Source organism: Lampetra fluviatilis, chromosome 48 (assembly GCF_964198595.1).
Source record: "Lampetra fluviatilis chromosome 48, kcLamFluv1.1, whole genome shotgun sequence".
Taxonomy (NCBI): Eukaryota; Metazoa; Chordata; class Hyperoartia; order Petromyzontiformes; family Petromyzontidae; genus Lampetra; species Lampetra fluviatilis.
In genome coordinates, this window is record NC_136322.1 from 9,616,324 (window position 1) to 9,639,222 (window position 22,899).

The window sequence follows — 22,899 nt, forward strand, 5'->3', positions numbered from 1 at the left end:
CATGGTAAGAGTCATGGTAAGAGCTATTGCCGTGGTAAGAGTCATGGTGAGAGCTATTGCCGTGGTAAGAGCCATGGTGAGAGCTATTGCTGTGGTAAGAGCCATGGTGAGAGCTATTGCCGTGGTAAGAGTCATGGTGAGAGCTATTGCCGTGGTAAGAGCCATGGTGAGAGCTATTGCCGTGGTAAGAGTCATGGTGAGAGCTATTGCCATGGTAAGAGCCATGGTAAGAGCTATTGCCATGGTAAGAGTCATGGTGAGAGCTATTGCCATGGTAAGAGTCATGGTGAGAGCTATTGCCATGGTAAGAGTCATGGTGAGAGCTATTGCCATGGTAAGAGTCATGGTAAGAGCTATTGCCATGGTAAGAGCCATGGTGAGAGATATTGCCATGGTAAGAGCCATGGTAAAAGCTATTGCCATGGTAAGAGCCATGGTAAGAGTTATTGTCATGGTAAGAGTCATGGTAAGAACTATTGCCATGGTAAGAGGCATGGTAAGAGCTATTGCCATGGTAAGAGTCATGGTGAGAGCTATTGCCATGGTAAGAGCCATGGTAAGAGTTATTGTCATGGTAAGAGTCATGGTAAGAACTATTGCCGTGGTAAGAGTCATGGTAAGAGCTATTGCCATGGTAAGAGTCATGGTGAGAGCTATTGTCATGGTAAGAGCCATGGTAAGAGTTATTGTCACGGTAAGAGTCATGGTAAGAACTATTGCCGTGGTAAGAGTCATGGTGAGAACTATTGCCATGGTAAGAGGCATGGTAAGAGCTATTGCCATGGTAAGAGTCATGGTAAGAGTTATTGCCATAGTAAGAGCCATGGTCAGAGTTATTGCCATGGTAAGAGTCATGGTAAGAGTTATTGCCATGGTAAGAGTCATGGTAAGAGTTATTGCCATAGTAAGAGCCATGGTAAGAGTTATTGCCATAGTAAGAGCCATGGTAAGAGTTATTGCCATGGTAAGAGTCATGGTAAGAACTATTGCCATGGTAAGAGTCATGGTGAGAACTATTGCCATGGTAAGAGGCATGGTAAGAACTATTGCCATGGTAAGAGCCATGGTGAGAACTATTGCCATGGTAAGAGTCATGGTAAGAGCTATTGCCGTGGTAAGAGTCATGGTGAGAACTATTGCCATGGTAAGAGTCATGGTAAGAACTATTGCCGTGGTAAGAGTCATGGTGAGAACTATTGCCGTGGTAAGAGTCATGGTAAGAGCTATTGCCATGGTAAGAGTCATGGTAAGAGTTATTGCTGTGGTAAGAGGCATGGTAAGAGCTATTGCCGTGGTAAGAGTCATGGTAAGAGTTATTGCCATAGTAAGAGCCATGGTAAGAGCTATTGCTGTGGTAAGAGTCATGGTGAGAGCTATGGCTATGGTAAGAGCCATGGTAAGAGTCATGGTAAGAGTTATTGCCATAGTAAGAGCCATGGTAAGAGTTATTGCCATGGTAAGAGTCATGGTAAGAGTTATTGCCATGGTAAGAGTCATGGTAAGAGTTATTGCTGTGGTAAGAGGCATGGTAAGAGCTATTGCCGTGGTAAGAGTCATGGTAAGAGTTATTGCCATAGTAAGAGCCATGGTAAGAGCTATTGCTGTGGTAAGAGTCATGGTGAGAGCTATGGCTATGGTAAGAGCCATGGTAAGAGTCATGGTAAGAGTTATTGCCATAGTAAGAGCCATGGTAAGAGTTATTGCCATGGTAAGAGTCATGGTAAGAGTTATTGCCATGGTAAGAGTCATGGTAAGAGTTATTGCTGTGGTAAGAGGCATGGTAAGAGCTATTGCCGTGGTAAGAGTCATGGTAAGAGTTATTGCCATAGTAAGAGCCATGGTAAGAGCTATTGCTGTGGTAAGAGTCATGGTGAGAGCTATGGCTATGGTAAGAGCCATGGTAAGAGTCATGGTAAGAGTTACTGCCGTGGTAAGAGTCAGCTGTCGGGGTAGAAGAGCGATGGCTGGGTGGTGAGTTCACCCCTGAAGACCCCCCCGGGGTAGAACCGACGGCGTTCGCAGCGAAATCCGCTCGGTCGAGAACTCTCGGCTCGAAGCGCCGAGGTGGTGGGAAGGTGGGAGGGGGGGAGGAGGTGGGGTAAAATTTACCGAGACAGAGAAATTCACCTGGGGGGGGGGGGGGGGGGGGGGTTGGGGTCAGGGGTTGACCTCGTGGAGGTCACCGCCAGCATCAGCAGCAGCGATCGCGTGCAAAGTGGCCACTGGCCGCGGGTGGGTGGGCGAGTGGGTGGGTTGGCGAGTGAGTGGGTGGGTGAGTTTTTGGGTGGGTGAGCGGGTGGGTGAGCGGGTGGGTGGGCGAGTGAGTGGGTGGGTGAGTTTTTGGGTGGGTGAGCGGGTAGGTGAGCGGGTGGGTGAGTGGGTGAGTTTTTGGGTGGGCGGGTGAGTGGGTGAGTGAGTGGGCAAGTGGGCGAATGGGTGAGTTGGTGGGCGAGTGAGTGGGCGGGTGGGTGAATGGGCGAGTGGGTGAGCGGGTGGGTGAGCGGGTGGCCGAGTGGGTGGGCGGGTGAGTGAGTGAGTTGCTGGGTGGGTGGGTGGATGAGTGAGTAGGTGGGTGGATGAGTGGGGAGTGAGTGGGTGGATTGGGTCTGTGTGTGTGTTGAACTTCTTTCGCACGGTACGTAGCCAACCGTTGCTAATCGGACGTGCGGGGGGGGGGGGCAAACTCAACTCCACAACAATAAACAGTTCTAGAGAACGTGATCAAAGTACAGTCGTGTACTGGTGTGTATAGTAGTGTGGTAGCAGTGTGATAGTGTAGTGTGTATAGTAGTGTAGTGTGTAGTAGTGTAGTGTGTAGTGTATAGTGTAGTGTATGGTGTATAGTGTATGGTGTATAGTGTAGTGTATAGCGTATAGTAGTGTGATGTAATGTATAGTGTGATGTAGTGTATAGTGTATTGTATAGTAGTTTAGTCCGTGTCGGGTGGTGGTGGGTTTAACGGCACAAAAAAAAACCCACATAGATGATATTTCTCGTGAAAGTCCACGTGTTGACCGTCTGTCGATTCATACGTAGCCAGCCGTGTTAAATCACATCTTTAAAACTGAAAAAAAAAATGAGTTTAAAAAAAGTAATTTAGTTTTAAATCTATAGACGATTTCTTTTTCCGTCCCCCCCCCCCCAATCTGGATGATGTAAACAAGTGCAGCGTAGCTCCCCGTTGGCTACCGAACAGCAGAAAGGAAGAAAGTTCCAGACGGCCACAGCAGCAGCAGCATCTGAAAGCTCCACGCGAAGACGACGATGATGATGATGCGACCGGCGTCTTCGTAAAAGTGGACGAGTTGAGTAGGCGAGTGGGTAGGTGAGTGGGTTAGCGAGTGGCTGAAAGAGTGGTTGAGCGAGCGAATGATTGGGTGGTTGAGCGAGTGGGTGAGTGAGCGAGTGGGTGAGCGAGCGAGTGGGTGAGGGAGCGAGCGGGTGAGCGAGCGAGCGAGCGGGCGAGTGGCTGAACGAGCGAACGATTTGGTGGTTGAGTGAGTGGGTAGGAGAGTGGTTGAGTGGATGAGTGAGTGAACGATTGGGTGGTTGAGTGAGTGGGTAGGTGAGTGGTTAAGTGGTTGAGCGAGTGACCGATTGGGTGGATGGGCGAGTGGGCGAGTGGTTGAGCAAGTGAACGATTGGGTGGTTGAGCGAGTGGGTGATTGGTTAAGTGGATGAGTGAGTGAACGATTGGGTGGATGAGTGAGTGGGTAGGAGAGTGGGCGAGTGGTTGAGCGAGCGAACGATTAGGTGGTTGAGCGAGTGGTTAAGTGGATGAGTGAACAATTGGGTGGTTGAGTGAGTGGGTAGGTAGGTAGGTGAGCGGGCGAGTGGTTGAGCGAACGATTGAGTGGTTGAGTGAGTGGGTAGGTGAGCGAGCGAGCGAGTGGTTGAGGAAGTGAACGATTGGGGTGGTTGAGCGAGTGGGACTAGTCGAGTGGATTCAATTGCTCAATCACTCAGTAATGTGTATGTACACACACACACGTACACGTGTTTACACACGCGCGCGCGCGAAAAAGGAACACGACAGCCAAACATTGTTAGCTTGTAAAGGTGAAATTTATAGTCGGTCCATTAATAAAGCACCCGGCTACACCCAGATAAGAGACAAAACCCAACACCACCAACCACCGCCACACCCACCCAACCCACACGCCACAACACCTTGGCACGAACAGCAATACCAAGGCGGTTACCAAACAAACCAAACCGCAACATTTTACAAACATCCACAGGCAATTGTTGCACAAATCGGCTGCGGTGCCAGGGGGGGTAAGGGGCCCGTGCATAAATGACGTCACGCGATTTTTTAACGATTTTTGACTCCCCCACCCCTCCCCTCCCCTCGTCACACGGCGTCACGAAAAAGTCAGACCCCCCCCCCCACCTCAAATATGACGTCACAAATCTCTGCCCCGCCCCCCCCAAAAAAATAAAACATGCTTCAAATCGCTTTAAACTATTGTCATTGTAGTGCATATTTAATGTGGCGCTGCACTCTGATGTTGTAGGAGAAAACATTTATTAAAAAGTATATTTAATTAAGTAGAACGTGTTGTCTATATTCATTTAAAGTTGCACATTTTGATGTGACGTCACATTTCTCAAACTGCCCCCCCCCCTCCCCTCGTCACACATCGTCACAAATGTCTGACCCCCCCCCTCCCCTCTCAGGTGCGTGACGCCCCATATGGGGCTCCTTGTCACCCACCCACTGGGGAGGAGTGAGATGGAATAGATGGAGATTAGTCCACCCACAGGGTAGAAAGGAGCGAGATGGAACGGATGGAGATTAGTCCACCCACGGGGTAGAAGTGAGCGAGATGGAACAGATGGAGATTAGTCCACACACGGGGTAGAAGGGAGCGAGATGGAACAGATGGAGATTAGTCCACACACGGAGTAGAAGGGAGCGAGATGGAACAGATGGAGATTAGTCCACCCACAGGGTAGAAGGGAGCGAGATGGAACAGATGGAGATTAGTCCACCCACGGGGTAGAAGGGATCGAGATGGAACAGATGGAGATTAGTCCACCCACGGGGTAGCAGGGAGCGAGATGGAACAGATGGAGATTAGTCCACCCACGGGGTAGAAGGGAGCGAGATGGAACAGATGGAGATTAGTCCACCCACAGGGTTGAAAGGAGCGAGATGGAACAGATGGAGATTAGTCCACCCACGGGGTAGAAGGGAGCGAGATGGAACAGATGGAAATTAGTCCACCCACGGGGTAGAAGGGAGTGAGATGGAACGGATGGAGATTAGTCCACACACGGGGTAGAAGGGAGTGAGATGGAACAGATGGAGATTAGTCCACCCACGGGGTAGAAGGGAGCGAGATGGAGATTAGTCCACCCACGGGGTAGAAGGGAGCGAGATGGAACAGATGGAGATTAGTCCACCCACAGGGTAGAAGGGATCGAGATGGAACAGATGGAAATTAGTCCACCCACGGGGTAGAAGGGAGCGAGATGGAACAGATGTAGATTAGTCCACCCACAGGGTAGAAGGGAGCGAGATGGAACAGATGTAGATTAGTCCACCCACAGGGTAGAAGGGAGCGAGATGGAACAGATGGAGATTAGTCCACACACGGGGTAGATGGGAGCGAGATGGAACAGATGTAGATTAGTCCACACACGGGGTAGATGGGAGCGAGATGGAACAGATGGAGATTAGTCACACACGGGGTAGAAGGGAGCGAGATGGAACAGATGTAGATTAGTCCACACACGGGGTAGATGGGAGCGAGATGGAACAGATGGAGATTAGTCCACACACGGGGTAGAAGCGAGCGAGATGGAACAGATGGAGATTAGTCCACCCACAAGGTAGAAGTGAGCGAGATGGAACAGATGGAGATTAGTCCACCCACAGGGTAGAAGGGAGTGAGATTAGTCCACACACGGGGTAGAAGCGAGCGAGATGGAACAGATGGAGATTAGTCCACACACGGGGTAGAAGGGAGCGAGATGTCGGTTGTTTTTGTTGTGTCAGTATTACCTGTTGCGTGTGTGTGTGTGTGTGCGTGCGTCTGGCCCTTACTACAACACATCTGCCTGGGCTGGCGGCGGCGGCGTTTCGTGCCACACCCTCCATCAGGCCCTCACCACGGCCTTGCCCACGTTGTCTCCGCGCAGGAGGCCCATGAAAGCGTCGGGCATGGCGGAAAAACCCTCGGTGACAGTCTCGCGATACTGCAGCTTGCCCTGCGACAGGTGAGGGTACAGGTGGGTGTAGAGATGAGTGGGGGGCACAGGTGGTGTACACAGGTGAGTAAGCGAGTGTATAGGTTAGCGGGTGTACAGGTGAGTGAGTGTGTGTGTGTGTGCACAGGTGAGCGAGTGTGTACAGGCAAGTAAGCGAGTGTACAGGTGAGTGTGTGTACAGGTCAGTAAGCGAGTGTACAGGTGAGCGTGTGTACAGGTGAGTAAGCGAGTGTGTGTACAGGTGAGTAAGCGAGTGTGTGTACAGGTGAGCGTGTGAACAGGTGAGCGAGTGTGTGTACAGGTGAGTAAGCGAGTGTGTGTACAGGTGAGTAAGAGAGTGTACAGGTGAGTGTGTGTACAGGTGAGTAATCGAGTGTGTGTACAGGTGAGTAAGCGAGTGTGTGTACAGGTGAGCGAGTGTGTGTACAGGTGAGCAAGCGAGTGTACAGGTGAGTATGTGTACAGGTGAGCGAGAGTGTGTACAGGTGAGCAAGCGAGTGTACAGGTGAGTAAGCGAGTGTACAGGTGAGCGAGTGTGTATACAGGCGAGTAAGCGAGTGTACAGGTGAGCGAGTGTGTGTACAGGTGAGTAAGCGAGTGTATAGGTGAGCGAGTGTGTGTACAGGTGAGTGGGGGGCGATAGTGTAGCAGCGTACTGCGCTATGAACCCAGCGACCCGGGTTCAATTCCCAATCACGGCCAACACCAGTGACGATTATCTGAACCGGTCTCGGGCCTCCCCTAGGTCGACTCAGCCTCAAATGAGTACCTGGTGCGGTGTGTAAACATTGCCACTGGGGAGACAAAGGCGGTCGGGCGTGGTGCTGGCCACCCACCCCGTCATGTACCGTTTCGGCCTTCATAGGTGCTCGCTAACAGCACTTGCCCCTACAGTCTGTTAAGGCTATACGGGGGATCTTTGTATCCTTGTACAGGTGAGTGAACAGGCGAGTGAGTGTGTGTACAGGTGAGTGTGTGATAATTAGTTTTTTACACTTCTATCTGGCAACAAAACTGACACCTTTTTTTACAAGGAGTCATGTTTGCATAGACCACAATACCTGCAGTCATAATGCAAACAAAAACATAACTCTGATAATGTGCACTGTCCTTGAAGTTGATTAGTCCACACCCAAGACAGCTTTGCTTAGAGCCTAGTCTCACATGGGTTGGACCAGATGACGCCAAAAGGTGCACAACTCAAAGACAATGCACTATCAGAGTAATGAGAGCTCGGGGTAAGCATTTACACCATTGGAACCTCATTTGCCAGTTTGCATTATGACTGCAGGTATTGTGGTCTATGCAAACATGACTCCTTGTAAAAAAGTTGTCAGTTTTGTTGCCAGATAAAAGGGTAAAAAAACAATTATCACAACTCCTGCTGTTTAAAACACGTAGCAGGCTTTCGCGACCAATATTATTCATAATAAAGGTTTTTGGGTCAGATCGCGTTATTTATAAATGTGTCGTAACCCTCCACCACCCGACACGGCCAAACAGTAAAAAAAAATGTGTCACGTTTTTCAAAGGACAAAATAATTCACTTATTTAGCCCACCGGTGTGCTGATCTTAAAGATGCAATGAAAAATTATAATTCTCGGATTGATGCTCCTGCTGTTGTGGAGTGACTCATGCAGCCAGCTATGGCTGCAGGGTTTTGGTGGTACATGTTGTTTGTCGTTTATTATGAAAATTCCGTCAGTTCCTATGATCACAGTTTCATTGCTTTATTTTGGTGATTTCGAAAAGTTTACTAAAAGTTTACTATTTCAAGAATATGAATATTGGCCATGTTTGTTTGTTGTAGTACGGAGTAAGACTGATGGCCTTAATCTAAGTTGTCTTGTGGTTGTTGTTGTTGTTTGACTTGCATCCCACTGGGATTTTTGCACGCAGCGTTGGTGTACGGTGTTTTTTCTGCAATATTTTGCTGTCTTTTCTTGGATTTTCTGTTTGCACTTAGTCACATATTCACTTTAAGATGTTTTCTTGTTCATGTTTTTGTTTTTTGTTTGTTGCGGTTGCACCCGATTCAAGAGCAGAATGGCTCACAGGGCTATACCAAATAAATGAACTTGAACTTGAACAGCATTTAAAAATTTGAGTACGACATTTCGCTGGCAATTACAATCAGCTTCATCGGGCAAGAATGGTGAAGCTCTCCTGTTGCTCCCGGTCTTAAATAGAGCAGCATCAGCAGCAGGGTGACGTCATCATTAATTCTGTTTTATTGCTAGAAAAGGGTCAAATCTATTCTGATGCTTCCATGCCCTGATAGAGTTTGTAATATTTCTTACGTGTGCACCACCACCCACCACCACCCACCACCACCCACCACCACCCACCACCACCCACCACCACCCACCACCACCCACCACCACCCACCACCACCCACCACCACCCACCACCACCCACCACCACCCACCACCACCCACCACCACCCACCACCACCCACCACCACCCACCACCACCCACCACCACCACCCACCACCCACCACCACCACCCACCACCACCCACCACCACCCACCACCACCCACCACCACCCACCACCACCACCCACCACCACCACCCACCACCACCACCCACCACCCACCACCACCCACCCACCACCTGCTAGGGTTTCTACCTATGAGGCTCGATCCAGTGTTTGTAGATCCAGAAGCTTCAGGGTGCAATTCGGAAGCCATTTTAACTCGTCTGCTACACTCTAGCACCATCTGTGGGTCAGTGCTGAGTCTATGGGCAGTGCTGAGTCTATGGGCAGTGTTGAGTCTATGGGCAGTGTTGAGTCTATGGGCAGTGTTGAGTCTACGGGCAGTGTTGAGTCTATGGGTCAGTGTTGAGTCTATGGGCAGTGTTGAGTCTATGGGCAGTGTTGAGTCTATGGGCAGTGTTGAGTCTATGGGTCAGTGTTGAGTCTATGGGCAGTGTTGAGTCTATGGGCAGTGTTGAGTCTATGGGCAGTGTTGAGTCTATGGGTAGTGTTGAGTCTATGGGTAGTGTTGAGTCTATGGGTAGTGTTGAGTCTATGGGCAGTGTTGAGTCTATGGGCAGTGCTGAGTCTATGGGCAGTGTTGAGTCTACGGGCAGTGTTGAGTCTACGGGTAGTGTTGAGTCTGTGGGGCAGTGTTGAGTCCGTGGGGCAGTGTTGAGTCCGTGGGGCAGTGTTGAGTCCGTGGGGCAGTGTTGAGTCTGTGCGGCAGTGTTGAGTCCATTGCACTTGCCCCAGCAGTCTGTTCAAGGTTACACCAGGCACCTTTGTCTTTGTCAACTACCTCGCCTGGTCGTGGGTTCAATCCCAGACCCTGACGATGCCTGCTGCTGTATATTTGGAGTCTGTGTCTCGCTCTTTCTCATCATCATCATCATCATGGTTGCAAGGAGATGTTAACTACCTCTCCCGGTATGCAGGAGGTCGTGGGTTCCATTATGAGCATGACGACACCTGCTGCTGTACATCTGGAGTCTGTCTCTCTCATCATCACGGTGGCTGGGAGATGTTAACTCCCTCGCCTGGTATACAGGAGGTCATGGGTTCAATCCAGAACCTTGATGTCTATATTTGGAGTCTGCATCTCTCTCGCTCCATCTCCCCGTGGTAGTCACCGCGTGGATTTTTTTTCTTTCGATTCGTGTGGATCACTGGCGGGGGTGGGGGGAGGCATTCTGGTGGGTTCTCTTACCTCCTTCACCCAGGCAGCGAGCGCCGCGATGCCCTCGTCACGCCGGTCCTGCCACCTCGTCACCATGAAGCCCTCCAGCTTCAGTTCTTTGAAGATGAGCGTGAGCTGTGGGAAGGTCACTGGGCGAAAGGCGACACACAGAGGTCGGTTTCCACCGCCATCACAGTCCCCCGGTGGCGGCGATTCCGATTGGTCCACACTAAGAACCGCCCCACACACCGATTATAGTTTTTGTTGACCAGTGTTATAATGTAACGGTAGTGCTATACACCATTGGAACTTCATTTGCCGGTAAAAAAATATGATAATTGTTTTTTTTACCCTATTATCTGGCTACAAAACTGACACTTCTTTTTTTACAACACCATGTGAGACTAGGCTCTAAGGAAAGTCTCGGGTGTGGACCAATCAACGTCAAGGACAGTGCCATACATTATCAGAGTTGTGTTTTTTTTTGCATTATGACCGCAGGTATTGTGGTCTATGCAAACATGACTCCTTGTAAAAAAGGTGTCAGTTTTGTTGCCAGATAAAAGGGTAAAAAAAACAATTATCATACAGTGGTACCGATTTCTGATTGGTCCACACAAAGAACCGCCCCAACCCAGTCACAGTGGTACCGATTTCTGATTGGTCCACACGAAGAACCGCCCCAACCCGATCACAGTGGTACCGATTGCTGATTGGTCCACACGAAGAACCGCCCCAACCCGGTCACAGTGGTACCGATTTCTGATTGGTCCACACGAAGAACCGCCCCAACCCGATCACAGTGGTACCGATTGCTGATTGGTCCACACGAAGAACCGCCCCAACCCGGTCACAGTGGCGCCGATTTCTGATTGGCCGGGCAGTCGTCCACTCACGCTTCTGCGACGTGGCGTCGTTGTACATGGAGATCCCTCCGCAGATGGAGACGCGGCCCCGGTGCTTCATGTGGGACAGAGCGGCGCAGAGGAAATCCCCTCCAACCTTCACAACAGCCACAGGTCACCACAAGTCACCACAAGTCACCACAAACACGCAGAGGTCACAAACGGGTTTTGATTCCTTACCCGTACCTGGCCGCACCAGGGTCGCAAACGGGTACCCGTACCCTACCCGATACCCGATACCCGGCTACCCGTACCCGGCCGGGTACCCGATTGCGACCTCTGGGATGAAGCCATGTTGCAGGCGCAGGTGGGTTGATTCTAGGAACTTGAATTGTGAGAAGAGACAAGACGTTGGGAAATGAGTGACAAACGGTGACTCACCAGTGACTCACGGCCTACCCGTACCCGGCCGCACCAGGGTCGCAAACGGGTACCCGTACCCGGCCGGGTACGGGTACCCGTTTGCGACCTCTGCAAACACCTCAACAACCTTGACCACGACCACAACAACAACCTTAACCACAACGACCTTCAAAATAACCAAGATGACGACACAAACGATAACGACTCCGCTAAAACAGCATCAACATCAATAGGGGAGATGCGCGGAGATAATGGCGATATGTGGGGGGGGGGGGGATGCACAGAGACACGGGGGAGAGATGCACGGAGACACGGGGAGATGCACGGAGACACGAGCAGATACAGGAGAGACACGGGGGGGGTGGGGAGACACGGGGGGGGGGGAGACACGGGGGGGAGACACGGGGGGGGGGGGGAGACACGGGGGGGGGAGACACGGGGGGGGGGGGAGACACGGGGGGGGGGGAGACACGGGTGGGGAGACACGATGGGGGGAGACACGAGGGGGGGAGACACGAGGGGGGGGAGACACGAGGGGGGGGAGACACGAGGGGGGGGAGACACGAGGGGGGGGAGACACGAGGGGGGGGAGACACGAGGGGGGGAGACACGAGGGGGGGAGACACGAGGGGGGGAGACACGAGGGGGGGAGACACGAGGGGGGGAGACACGAGGGGGGAGACACGAGGGGGGGAGACACGAGGGGGGGAGACACGAGGGGGGGAGACACGAGGGGGGGAGACACGAGGGGGGAGACACGAGGGGGGGAGACACGAGGGGGGGAGACACGAGGGGGGGAGACACGAGGGGGGGGAGACACGAGGGGGGGGAGACACGAGGGGGGGGAGACACGAGGGGGGGGAGACACGAGGGGGGGAGACACGAGGGGGGGAGACACGAGGGGGGGAGACACGAGGGGGGGAGACACGAGGGGGGGAGACACGAGGGGGGGAGACACGAGGGGGGGAGACACGAGGGGGGGAGACACGAGGGGAGGAGACACGAGGGGGGGAGACACGAGGGGGGGAGACACGAGGGGGGGGAGACACGAGGGGGGGGAGACACGAGGGGGGGAGACACGAGGGGGGGAGACACGAGGGGGGGGAGACACGAGGGGGGGAGACACGAGGGGGGGAGACACAGGAAAGTCACGGCGAGTCACTGGGGGAGATACGGAGACACGGGAAGAGATGCACAGAGACACGAGGAGATACAGGGAAGTCACGGAGAGTCACTGGGGGAGATGATGGAGACACGGGGGGAGGGAGACACGATGGAGACACGCAGAGACACACACACGCTCTCTCACACACACACAGAGGTCACCTCGCAGGTCACCGCGCCACCCCCCGCACTCACGTTGTCGAAGAAGCAGTGGTACCCGCCGGGAGCGGCCTCCCTCAGGGCGGAGTCCACGGAGGCCGCCGTGCGGTAGTTGAGCGCCGAGTCGAAGCCGAGCTCCTTGAGGAGCGCCACCTTCGCGTCGGAGCCCGCAAAGCCCACCACTCGGCAGCCCTGACACGGGGAGGGGGAGGGGGAGAGGGGGGGGGGGGAGACAGGTGAGGGGGGGAGACACGTGGAGACACGTGAGGGGGGGAGTGGGGGGAGGAGACACGTGAGAGGGGGGGGGGGGGGAGGAGACACGTGGGGAGGGGGGAGGGGGAGACACGTGGGGAGGGGGGGGAGACACGCGAGAGGGGGAGTGAGGGGGAGGGGGCGTGAGAGGGGGGGGGGGGAGAGGGGGGGGGAGACAGGTGAGGGGGGGAGACACGTGACGGGGGGGGGAGTGGGGGGAGAGACAGGTGAGAGGGGGCAGGGAGACATCGTGGGGGGGGGGGGGAGACAGGTGAGAGGCGGGGGGGGGGAGAAACACGTGAGGGAGAGACAGGTGAGAGGGGGGGGGAGACAGGTGAGAGGGGGAGGGGAGACACGTGGAGGGGGGGGGAGACACGTGAGGGGGGGGGGAGACACGTGGAGGGGGGGGGGAGACACGTGAGGGGGGGGGGGGGACACGTGGAGGGGGGGGGGGGAGACACGTGAGGGGGGGGGGGGGACACGTGAGGGGGGGAGGGGAGACACGTGAGGGGGGGAGGGGAGAAGACACGTGAGGGGGGGAGGGGAGACACATGAGAGGGGGGGGGGGAGACACATGAGAGGGGGGGGGGGGGAGACACGTGGGGAGGGGGGGGGGGAGACGCAGGGAGACGCGTGTTGGGGGTGGAAGAGACTGCGTGGCAGGACGCACGCTCACCTTGATCTTGGCAATCTGCCCCACCAGCATCCCCACCGCGCCGGCTGCCCCGTTCACGAGGACCGTCTCACCAGCCACGGGATTGCAGATCTCGAGCAGGCCGAAGTAGGCGGTCAGCCTGCGAACGTCCCCACGTGGGCCACCACCAGCAACAACAACAACAAAAGGCAAAGATCCCCCGTATAGCCTTGGGCTGTTTGGGAGCAAGTGCCCCCGTGTAGCCTGTAACAGACTTCTTGGTTCTTTCGGTATACAGTAATCCCTCGCCACTTCGCGGTTCAAGTTTCGCGGCCCCAGTGCATCGCGGATTTTTCGAACTGATTTAAAGGACCTCATTATACCTGTGCAGTAGTAACACCATCATCATCATCATTCATCATCACATTCATCGAACTGCACAGGTCTGTCATCGTCGTCATCGTCATTACTGGAGTCAAGTCTCAAGATACTACTGTCATTGGTGAGTGTAGAACACCATAATACGTATCGTATGAGAGAGAGAGAGAGTGAATGTATAATATTAAGGTTTTATAATTAAATAGATTTAAGTAAAATATATATATATAAAGTATAAATATTTTAAACATTCTGGTATCCACACACACACAGACGGAAATTCCTAGGGGGCCAATCCTACTTCGCGGATTTTCACCTATCGCGAGAGGTTCCGGTCCCCATTAAACGCGATAAACGAGGGATCGCTGTAGTCACGTAGAAGGGAAATAATAAAATAATAAACTAATAAAAGTCGCGTAGGTAAAAAATGAGCGAGCGAGAAAAATAGTGAGTGAGCGAGCTAGTGAGCGAGCGAGCGAACGTGAGCGCGAGGGACTGAGCGAACCAACTCGTGAGTGAGCGAGCGAGCGAGCGAGCGAGGGAGCAAGCCAACTAGCGAGCGAGCTAATGAGTGAGCGAATCTGCAAACGACTGAGCGAGTGAGCGAGCGAGCGATCAAGCGAACTAGCGAGTCAGTGAGCGACTGAATGAGCAAGTGTGCGAGTGAGTGAGCGAGCAAGCGAACGAGCCAGTGAGTGAGCGAGTGAGCGAGCGACTGAACAAGTGAACGATCAAGCGAGTCAGTGAATGACTGAATGAGCAAGTGTGCGAGTGAGTGAGCGAGCGAGCAAACGAGCCAGCGAGTGAGCGAGCGACCGACTGAATGAGTGAGCGAGCTAGCGATCAAGCGAACTAGTGAGTCAGTGAGCGACTGAAGGAGCAAGTGTGCGAGTGAGTGAGCGAAGTGAGCGAGCAAACGAGCCAGTGAGCGAGTGAGCGAAGTGAGCGAGCGACCGACTGAACGAGTGAGCGATCAAGTGAACTAGCGAGTCAGTGAGCGACTGAATGAGCGAGTGACTGAACGAGCGAGCGACTGAACGAGTGAGCGAGCTAGCGATCAAGAGATCAAGCGAACTAGCGAGTCAGTGAGCGACTGAATGAGCGAGTGACTGAACGAGCAAGCGACTGAACGAGTGAGCGAGCAAGCGATCAAGAGATCAAGCGAACTAGCGAGTCAGTGAGCGACTGAATGAGCGAGCGACTGAACGAGCGAGCGAGTCAGTGAGCGACTGAATGAGCAAGTGTGCGAGTGAATGAGTGAGCGACTGAACGAGCGAGCGACTGAACGAGCGAGCGACTGAACGAGCAAGCGAGCGGGCGTTTGGAGCTGGTTACCCGGGCATGCCCAGCACCCCCAGGGCGAGGGAGCGAGACAGCTCGATGGGCCACGATTCCGGCAGGGCCTGGAGGCCGTCCCCCGTTGAGATGGAGTGGCTCCGCCAGCCGGAGTGGCTCACCACGAAGGTGCCGACGGGGAACTCCGCGACCTTGCTCGCCACCACTCTGCACGCCGGGAGGAGGGGCAGAGGTTACCCAGGCAGCCTCTGTGGTGGTGGTATAGTGTAGTGTAGCAGTGCATAGTGTAGTAGTGTAGCGTGTATAGTGTAGTAGTGTAGCGTGTATAGTGTAGTAGTGTAGCGTGTATAGTGTAGTAGTGTAGCGTGTATAGTGTAGTAGTGTACTGTATAGTGTAGTAGTGTAGAGTATAGTAGTGTAGAGTATAGTAGTGTAGAGTGTAGTAGTGTAGTAGTGTATAGTATAGTGTATAGTGCAGTGTATAGTAGTGCATTGTATAGTGCAGTGTATAGTGCAGTGTGTAGTGTAAACGTTGAGATTCATAAAGGGGCACGGGGTGACCCAATAAAGGTCCGAATTGGTCTGCAATGGCAGGGCACTCGTAAGGGGTCGACAGGTAAGTGACGTTGTTGTGGATGTTGTTGTTGTTGTGGATGTTGTTGTTGTTGTGGATGTTGTTGTTGTTGTGGATGTTGTTGTTGTTGTTGTTGTGGATGTTGTTGTTGTTGTTGTTGTGGATGTTGTTGTTGTTGTGGGCGCTGGTACGGTACTTGGCGACTTGAGAGCCAATCATCACGTCCCCCTCCTTCATTTTCGTCTCGCTGTAGGGCCTGCACAAAGACAAAGGTCCCCCGTGTAGGCTTGACAACGGACCGTCGGGGGCGAGAGGGGGGAGCAAAAGTGCCGCTAGCGAATAGTCGCACCGATGCAGGGCGGTAAAAATGTTGAGTCGTAATGCCGTGTTGAGTCGTAATAAAGGTTTTTAAATCCTTTATATTAAGTTCGCTTGCTTTCTTAGGACCGTGCAAATCTTTCGGTCGTTTTTTAACCCACTTCCCGTGATCCAATCGAGCTGACATTTTGCACACAGACTCGTGGTGCGTGACAATTAATGTTCGTGAAAAACAAAGTTTTTCACTCTAAATCCTTTATATGCGTGGCGGCTAGAGTCCTCTCGTCCTCTGGCTTGAGATGGCTGCCAACTATGGGTCAGATGATTGCGTGGCAGCATTAAGCAATTGGTAATTACATGTAATTTTTTTGTCCTAAAAAGTGTAAAATTTTGGAAAAAAATCTTCACGAACATTCATTGTCACGCACAACGAGTCTGTGTGGGAAAATGTCAGCTCGATTGGATCACGGGAAGTGGGTTAAAAAACGACCGAAAGATTTGCACGGTCGTAAGCAAGCAAGCAAGTGAACTTAATATAAAGGATTTAAAAAGCGGATCTTATTGCCTCGCGTTTCTTTAAACATTCCCAGCCTTAAGGTAATTCAGTTGGGGGTGGGAGGGGTGGGGCTGGGTGGAGAGGGGAGGGTGGGGCAGGGCTGGGTGGGGCTGGTCACCCCGTGGTGCCCTTATAAAACTCAACATTTAACCTACACACTACACTATACACGACACGACACGCACTACACGTAGAGGAACTATTCTTTGGTTCTTTTCGGTTAAGTCACGTCTAAAAATAAAATAATAAATTAAAATAAAATAACATATTACGACGTTTCGATTGCAACACAAGCAATCATCATCAGGCATAAAAGAAATAGCAACAAAAATCTAACTAGAAAAAACTATAGACAGACATACAAGCAGACAGACATCACAACGGCACACAGAGAGAGGAGCAAGCTGACAACGCGGCACGGGCACGCAAGCCTGAAAATTAGGAGGCAGGCACACGACGTAGAGGAACAGCAGTTTCCATACTGCCCACCAAGGATTATTTGTCCGTCTGTCTGTTGTGCATGGCCCCACCCCCCCCACCAGAGCCCTCCCATTGGCTGAAAAAAACAAAGAAAACCACCCAACTTCAGCCACACGCAGGACGGAGGGGGGGGAGAGAGACACTAACCTCATGTACGGATCCACGCTGAGAAACTCAGCCTCCAGCAGTAATTCTGTGGAACACCAAGACAAAAGACAAACTCGGCTGTTTAGAAAAGAAAAAAACGCCACTATTTGGTATTTATTTAGGCCGTGCAAGTCTATTGCTGCACTTTGCCGTGCGGCCTTCTAGCTGGCAAAGTGCTAGAAGGGAGTGAGATGGAACAGATGGAGATTAGTCCACCCACGGGTGTAAGGGAGTGGGATGGAACAGATGGAGATTAGTCCACCCACGGCTAGAAGGGAGTGAGATGAACAGATGGAGATCAGTCCACCCACGGGGTAGAAGGCAGTGAGATGAACAGATGGAGATTAGTCCGCACACGGGTAGAAGGGAGTGAGATGGAACAGATGGAGATTAGTCCGCGCACGGCTAGAAGGGAGTGAGATGGAACAGATGGAGATTAGTCCGCACACGGGGTAGAAGGGAGTGAGATGGAACAGATGGAGATTAGTCCGCACACGGGTAGAAGGGAGTGAGATGGAACAGATGGAGATTAGTCCGCACACGGGGTAGAAGGGAGTGAGATGGAACAGATGGAGATTAGTCCGCACACGGGGTAGAAGGGAGCGAGATATGAACAGATGGAGATTAGTCCACCCACGGGTGTAAGGCAGTGAGATGGAACAGATGGAGATTAGTCCACCCACGGGTAGAAGGGAGTGAGATGAACAGATGGAGATCAGTCCACCCACGGGGTAGAAGGCAGTGAGATGAACAGATGGAGATTAGTCCGCACACGGATAGAAGGGAGTGAGATGGAACAGATGGAGATTAGTCCACCCACAGCTAGAAGGTAGTGAGATGGAACAGATGGAGATTAGTCCGCACACGGGGTAGAAGGGAGTGAGATGGAACAGATGGAGATTAATCCACCCACGGGTGTAAGGGAGTGAGATGGAACAGATGGAGATTAGTCCACACACGGCTAGAAGGGAGTGAGATGGAACAGATGGAGATTAGACCACCCACAGCTAGAAGGGAGTGAGATGGGACAGATGGAGATTAGTCCACCCACGGGTGTAAGGCAGTGAGATGAACAGATGGAGATTAGTCCACCCACGGGTAGAAGGGAGTGAGATGGAACAGATGGAGATTAGTCCACTCAGAGAGAGAGAGAGTTGGACCGAGAGAGAGATTTGAATCCCACCTCCATCCTTGATGGCAGGGAGTTCCTCCTCCTCCAGCAGAAAGTCGCTGGACTTTGGGAACCCCACGAAGTGGCTCTTCAGTTTCCACAACGTGGCCAGAACCATCTTGGGACAGGGCAGCGTGTGGCAGAGCGTGGGACCGAAAACGGGAGACTATCCGCCTCTCTGGAATGGAGATAACGCTAATCACACACACACAGAGAGAGAGAGCGCGAGAGAGAGAGAGACAGAGGGTAAGAGAGACTTTAGACTTTCATCCCACTGGGATATTTGCACAGGGTTGGTGTACGGTGATTTTTCTGCAATATTTTTCTGTCTTTTCTTTCTTAGATTTTCTGTTTGCACAAAGTCACTTTAAGATGTTTTCTTGTTCATGTTTTTGTTTTTAAATCCTTTATATTAAGTTCGCTTGCTTGCGCGCTTACGACCGTGCAAATCTTTCGGTCGTTTTTTAACCCACTTCCCGTGATCCAATCGAGCTGACATTTTGCACACAGACTCGTTGTGCGTGACAATTTATTTTCGTGAATTTTTTTTGTGCAAAATTTCGGAAAAAATAAATTATATTTAATTATAATTGTTTTTTTACCCTTCTATCTGGCAACAAAACTGACACCTTTTTACAAGGAGTCATGTTTGCATAGACCGCAATACCTGCAGTCATAATGCGAACAAAAGACATAACTCTGATAATGTGCACTGTCCTTGAAGTTGATTGGTCCACACCCGAGACAGCTTTCCTTAGAGCCTAGTCTCACATGGGTTGGACCAGATGACGCCAAAAGGTGTCAGTTTTGTTGCCAGATAGAAGGGTAAAAAAACAATTATCATATTTTTACTGGCAAATGAGGTTCCCATAGTATATTGAATTACCAATTGCTTACTGGTGGCAGACAATCATCTGACCCATAGGTGGCAGCCATCTCAAGCCAGAGGACGAGAGGACTCTAGCCGCCACGCATATAAAGGATTTATAGTGAAAATCTTTGTTTTTACGGGTTAATTTTTTCCTAGTTCCTGTGCACCGCCATCTTCGCTTGGACCAGAGGTCGCAACCGGGTACCCGATACCCGTACCCTACCCGGGCACGGGTAGCCATTTGCGACCCTGGTGCGGCCGGGTACGGGTAAGGAATCAAAACCCGTTTGCGACCTCTGGCTTGGACACAGACGAAGTTGAATTTTGATTTAAAGCTTTGGATTTGATCAACCATTTCGGGTCTTAATTGATTGTGTTCACGCTTTGTTGTGCAAGTGTGTGTGTGTGTGCACAGGGTCGGGTGATCGTTGTGCAATGGGAAGATCTGGATGAACTCACTCAGTGGACTTTGCTCTCACACACAAAGATCCCCCGTGTAGCCTCAACAGGCTGCAGGGGCAAGTGCTGTTAGTAGCGAGTAGCAGCAGCACCTATGAAGGTTACCGGCACTGTGGCACACGAGGGGGGTGGGTGGCCAGCACCACGCCCGGCCGCCTTTGTCTCCCCAGTGCTAGCGATGTTTACTACACACCGCACCAGGTACTCATTTGAGGCTGAGTCGACCTAGGGGAGGCCCAGGACCGGTGCAGAAAAATCGTCACTGGCGGTGTTGGCCGTGAGCGGGAATCGAACTCGGGTCGCCAGGTTCGTAGCGCTAACCGCTGCACCACCGCTCCCCACTCGCTTACACAAAGACAAATATCCCCCGTATAGCCTCAACAGGATGTAGGGGCAAGTGCTGTTAGAGTCGGAGTTTGCAGCGTAGCGCTAACCGCTGCACCACCGCTCCCCACACGCACACACAAAGATCCCCCGTATAGCCTCAACAGGCTGTAGGGGCAAGTGCTGTTAGAGTCGGAGTTTGCAGCGTAGCGCTAACCGCTGCACCACCGCTCCCCACACGCACACACAAAGATCCCCCGTATAGCCTCAACAGGCTGTAGGGGCAAGTGCTGTTAGTCGGAGTTTGCAGCGTAGCGCTAACCGCTGCACCACCGCTCCCCACACGCACACACAAAGATCCCCCGTATAGCCTCAACAGGCTGTAGGGGCAAGTGCTGTTAGTCGGAGTTTGCAGCGTAGCGCTAACCGCTGCACCACCGCTCCCCACACGCACACACACAGATTGCTCAACTCGCCCGCTCACCGCCACACGCGCGCTAGGTACAAAGACAAAGATCCCCCGGATAGCCTTCATGGACTGTTGGGGAAAGTGCACGCACACAAAATCACATGCACAAAATCACACGCACACACACACACAATCAATCACACGCACACACAATCAATCACACGCACACACAATCAATCACACGCACACACAATCAATCACACGCACACACAATCACACACACACAATCACACACACACAATCACACACACACAATCACACACACACAATCACACAGAATAACACACAATCACACAGAATAACACACAATCACACACAATCACACACACACAATCACACACAATCACACACACACACAATCACACACACAATCACACACACAATCACACACACAATCACACACACAATCACACACAATCACACACAATCACACACACAGTGTCCCTCACCAGCGTAGCTCAGCAGTGACTCGAACTCGTCCGAGGAACGTGGAAATGCAACCCCTGACACGCCTTTTATAGCGGCAGCGGGCCCCGGACCCTGCATAGAGAGAGGAGGGGGGGGTGGCCCCGGACCCTGCATAGAGAGAGGTGGGGGGGGGGGAGGCCCCGGACCCTGCATAGAGAGAGGTGGGGGTGGCCCCGGACCCTGCATAGAGAGAGGTGGGGGGGAGAGGCCCCGAACCGTGCATAGAGAGAGGTGGGGGGGAGGCCCCGGACCCTGCATAGAGAGAGGTGGTTGGGGAAAGGCCCCGGACCGTGCATAGAGAGAGGTGGGGGGGAGGCCCCAGACCCTGCATAGAGAGAGGTGGGGGGGGGGGAGGCCCCGGGCCGTGCATAGAGAGAGGTGGGGGGGAGGCCCCGGACCGTGCATAGAGAGAGGTGGGGGGGGGGGAAGGCCCCGGACCATGCATAGAAAGAGGTGGGGGGAGGCCTCGGACCTTGCATAGAGAGAGGTGGGGGGGGAGGCCCCGGACCGTGCATAGAGAGAGGTGGGGGGAGGGAGGCCCCGGACCATGCATAGAGAGAGGTGGGGGGGGGAGGCCCCGGACCGTGCATAGAGAAAGGTGGGGGGGGGGGGAGGCCCCGGACCGTGCATAGAGAGAGGTGGGGGGGAGGCCCCGGACCGTGCATAGAGAGAGGTGGGGGGGAGGGAGGCCCCGGACCGTGCATAGAGAGAGGTGGGGGGGAGGGAGGCCCCGGACCCTGCATAGAGAAAGGTGGGGGGAGGGAGGCCCCGGACCCTGCATAGAGAGAGGTGGGGGGGGGAGGCCCCGGACCCTGCATAGAGAGAGGTGGGGGGGAGGGAGGCCCCGGACCCTGCATAGAGAGAGGTGGGGGGGGAGGCCCCGGACCGTGCATAGAGAGAGGTGGGGGGGGGGGGAGGCCCCGAACCCTGCATAGAGAGAGGTGGGGGGGGGGAGGCCCCGGGCCGTGCATAGAGAGAGGTGGGGGGGGGGAGGCCCCAGACCCTGCATAGAGAGAGGTGGGGGGGAGGCCCCGGACCCTGCATAGAGAGAGGTGGGGGGGGGGAGGCCCCGGGCCGTGCATAGAGAGAGGTGGGGGGGGAGGCCCCGGACCGTGCATAGAGAGAGGTGGGGGGGGGGAGGCCCCAGACCCTGCATAGAGAGAGGTGGTTGGGGAAAGGCCCCGGACCGTGCATAGAGAGAGGTGGGGGGGGGGAGGCCCCGGACCGTGCATAGAGAGAGGTGGGGGGGGGGGGAGGCCCCGGACCGTGCATAGAGAGAGGTGGGGGGGGGAGGCCCCGGACCGTGCATAGAGAGAGGTGGGGGGGGGAGGCCCCGGACCGTGCATAGAGAGAGGTGGGGGGGGGAGGCCCCAGACCCTGCATAGAGAGAGGTGGGGGGGGGGGAGGCCCCGGGCCGTGCATAGAGAGAGGTGGGGGGGGGGGAGGCCCCGGGCCGTGCATAGAGAGAGGTGGGGGGGGGGGCCCGGACCGTGCATAGAGAGAGGTGGGGGGGGGAGGCCCCAGACCCTGCATAGAGAGAGGTGGGGGGGGGAGGCCCCGGGCCGTGCATAGAGAGAGGTGGGGGGGGGGGGAGGCCCCGGGCCGTGCATAGAGAGAGGTGGGGGGGGAGGCCCCGGACCGTGCATAGAGAGAGGTGGGGGGGGAGGCCCCGGACCGTGCATAGAGAGAGGTGGGGGGGGGAGGCCCCGGACCATGCATAGAGAGAGGTGGGGGGAGGCCCCGGACCATGCATAGAGAGAGGTGGGGGGGGGGAGGCCCCGGACCGTGCATAGAGAAAGGTGGGGGGGGGGGGGAGGCCCCGGACCGTGCATAGAGAGAGGTGGGGGGGAGGCCCCGGACCGTGCATAGAGAGAGGTGGGGGGGGGAGGGAGGCCCCGGACCGTGCATAGAGAGAGGTGGGGGGGAGGGAGGCCCCGGACCCTGCATAGAGAAAGGTGGGGGGAGGGAGGCCCATGACCCTGCATAAAGAGAGGTGGGGGGGGGGAGGCCCCGGACCCTGCATAGAGAGAGGTGGG

General features: G+C 53.9%; 1 protein-coding gene across 1 annotated transcript; it reads right to left on the minus strand.

Annotated features, from left to right (window-relative positions):
* Positions 1 to 4,455: 4,455 nt before the first annotated feature.
* On the minus strand, positions 4,456 to 20,943 carry PTGR1 (prostaglandin reductase 1). The gene is made up of 10 exons (XM_078877722.1): positions 20,845 to 20,943; positions 18,285 to 18,467; positions 17,102 to 17,147; positions 15,797 to 15,856; positions 15,066 to 15,233; positions 13,395 to 13,512; positions 12,503 to 12,658; positions 10,772 to 10,877; positions 9,906 to 10,024; positions 4,456 to 6,217 (listed from the first exon to the last, which is right to left on the minus strand). Exons 2-10 carry the CDS (start codon positions 18,388 to 18,390, stop codon positions 6,107 to 6,109), a joined length of 990 nt encoding a protein of 329 aa, XP_078733848.1. The 5' UTR covers positions 18,391 to 18,467; positions 20,845 to 20,943; the 3' UTR covers positions 4,456 to 6,106.
* Positions 20,944 to 22,899: the final 1,956 nt, after the last annotated feature.